General features: G+C 35.2%; 1 protein-coding gene across 1 annotated transcript in view; it reads left to right on the top strand.

Annotated features, from left to right (window-relative positions):
- The window catches only part of PRSS48 (serine protease 48), a 23,963-nt gene extending 21,565 nt beyond the window's left edge, over positions 1-2,398 (top strand). Inside the window, 2 exon segments of the mRNA XM_077770957.1 lie at positions 2,091-2,354; positions 2,357-2,398. Of these exon segments, the coding sequence (XP_077627083.1) occupies positions 2,091-2,354; positions 2,357-2,398 (306 nt within the window).
- Positions 2,399-3,091: the final 693 nt, after the last annotated feature.

Consider the following 3,091-nt stretch of genomic DNA (forward strand, 5'->3'; position numbering starts at 1 on the left):
TCTTTCTTTTTTTTTTTTTTTTTTTAATATGAGAACTTAATTTAGATCCATGCTTTCCTGTCTGTAGACAACAGCAGATGGGGAATTAGGAGACAAAGGGTCTGACAATATTCTTGTGTTATGCTAAACAAGTCACTTAACCTTTACCGATTAATTTAATCTCTTCAAGTTTTCTCTAGACAAATGCTAACCATCGGTTCCTGGGTTTTCACAGACATGTATATTTTTATGAATATATTAAAAGATTGACACAGAATTGCCAACTTCATTTTTTTTTTCAAGAAAGAACATTTCACTCTACACTTAACAGATGTCATTCCACTGTCTCCTGATCATAACTGTCCAATGAAAAATCATCCATCATTTATGTCTTCCTCCACTGAATGCGTTGTTGTTCTGCTATGGCTATTTTCAAGATATTTGCCTTCATATTTGATTATCAGAAGTTTGTGATGTGCTAGATGTGATTTTCTTTGCATTTATCCTATCTAGGATTCACGGATTTTTTTGTTTGTTTGATTTTTGCTTTTATCAAAACTTGAGAGAATTTTTCATTCACAATTTTCTTCAAATATTTGGCTTCATGTCTCTCTTTTCCTCTTCTGGTTGAAACAGAAAATGTAACACCTTTTGATATTTTTACACAAAGTCTCTGATACTGTTTTATTTTTACCTTTTTCTACTCTTCAAATTGGATACTTTTAAGTTAATCTATATTCAAGATCATTGCGTCTTCTTCCTGTCATCTACATTTTAGTGCTAAGCTCATCCAGTAAAATTTTTCCTTCAGATATTTTATTTTTTAGTCCTAGAATGACCATTTGGTTTTATTTCCATTCCCTCTCTCTTCCTCCCTCTCTCTCTTCCTCTCTCACACACACATTTTTTCTATAGCTCTGCCAAGATGTCCTATCTGTATATTCATTGTCTTCAAATCAAACAGTAACAGAACATGGATGGTTTCACACCCACTAGGATGACTATATTCAAGGTGGATGACTATAATCAAGAGTTGATGAGGATATGGATAAATTGGAACCTTCACACACCTACTGGGAATGTAAAATGGTACAGAACATGCTTTGAAATATTGTCCACAGTTCTTCAAAAGGTTAAATATAGAATTACCACATTACCCAGGAATTTTACTCTGGATATACACCCAAGAGAAATAAAAACATATCCACAGAAAAAATTATGCACATAATTATCAAGTTTTATCAAGTAAAAATGATCCAAATCCCCATCAACCGATGACTAGATAAACAAAATATGGTATATCCATATAATGGAGTATTATTCAGCCATAAAAAGGAATAGAGCATTGGTATCTGCTACAACAAGGATGAACCTTGAAAAGAGTATGCTAAGTGAAAACAGACACAAAAGATCATATATTACATGGTTCCATGTATACAGTATGTCCAGAATATGCAAATCCATAGATGCAAAAAGCAGATTGCCAGTTGGCCTAAGGCTGAGAGGAAATGAGGGTGACTGTTAATGGGTATGGGGTCTCTTGGGGGTGATGAAAATGTTCTAAAATGGGTTATGGTGATGAGTGAACAACATTGTGAATATACTAAAAAACACTGAATTATATACTTTAAATGGGTCAACTATATAGTATACGAATTATATCACAACAAAGCTGTTAGAAAGAGAGACAGCAAGATTGAGAGACTTACCATCAACTGTTATCACTATCATTTTATATAAAAAAAGGATCACTTTAACACTAAAAAAAAAAGGCAATAAGAACCTAAGAATGAAATAATGAGAGTTCATTCAAATTAAAGAAATTTACCTTTAGGGGAAAAAAAATTCATCATATTATTTTCTCTTTTTTATCACAGATGAATATTTTTAACTACTGACATAATTTAGCTAAGGTCTTTGCCAATCTCAAATTCCATGGTTTTAGAATCCCCATGATCTTCCCCTAATACAGTAAGAAGTCTAGCTCCCTCCAGAGTTCTCCAGCTACGTAGGCTCCACTGCCCCATTCTAAGGAACTCTCCACATCTTGTGACAACTCTCCTCTTCAAGGTCCCTTTTTCACTATACTCATGACCTTTACCTTTCCTTAGGGTGATTCTGGAGGGCCTCTGTCATGTCATATTAATGGTATATGGATCCAGATAGGATTGGTAAGCTGGGGAACAGGCTGTGCTACATCTCTCCCTGGAGTCTACACCAGCATGATCTACTATCAAAACTGGATTAAGACCACTATCTTAAGAGCTGAGGTCTTGGGTGCCAACAATTTGGACATATCTAACTTCCTGTTCCTTATTGTACTGCTCTCTCTAGCTCTCCTGGGACCCTTTTGTGTCTCTGTGCCTAACATTTTACCAGGAAAGTAGACAGTATAGCTAAAGCCACTGACCAACTATAGGACTAGGGTGGGGATGCATAGAGACTAAGCCCCAGGAGCAGAAACTCACAGGAGAGTCACTGGGAACTCTAGATTACTTCCTTAAAATAATCTGAAATGATTTTGTTTTGGAGGTTCTTTATTCTGGAAGTATGTTTTAGAGCTCAGAATGTGAATAGCTGAGAAATAAGGCTGCCACTTCTGTACATAGCATTCTTTGTCCTTGACTATGAATCTTGCAAGGCATGAAAGATACCTTCTATAAATAATTACAAACACAAAATGGCTACTGGAGAAGCAAGCACGAAAAAAAGTATCTGTGAAGGCAAAAAGGGAAAATCCTCAAGGAAACATATTAAAAGTTTACTTGGTGCCCCTGGTTTGCATTATGGGCTTCTTGTCTATATTCCTCACTTCCTCACTATTCTATACTTTGCTTATGTAGCAAGGGGTAGAATAAAAAATGTGCATATGTAATTCAGCTCTGTATTTTTCTGAAATTTTTACTTTTTGAAATACTACCACTACTACCAAAAAAAAATGGATTAATGCCATGATCTCAAGAGCTGAGGTCTTAGGTTGCAATCATCTGCATCTTATCCAGGTTGTTTAATGTTATTTCAACAATAAAGTACTTCAAATATTTAGTAAGGGCAGAATTATATCCCCTGCTGAACTAGCATGCTTCTTTTTGTTAAACCACCCCATTTCCTT

This window comes from Crocuta crocuta, unplaced genomic scaffold (genome assembly GCF_008692635.1).
Source record: "Crocuta crocuta isolate KB4526 unplaced genomic scaffold, BGI_CrCroc_1.0 scaffold166, whole genome shotgun sequence".
Lineage (NCBI taxonomy): Eukaryota > Metazoa > Chordata > Mammalia > Carnivora > Hyaenidae > Crocuta > Crocuta crocuta.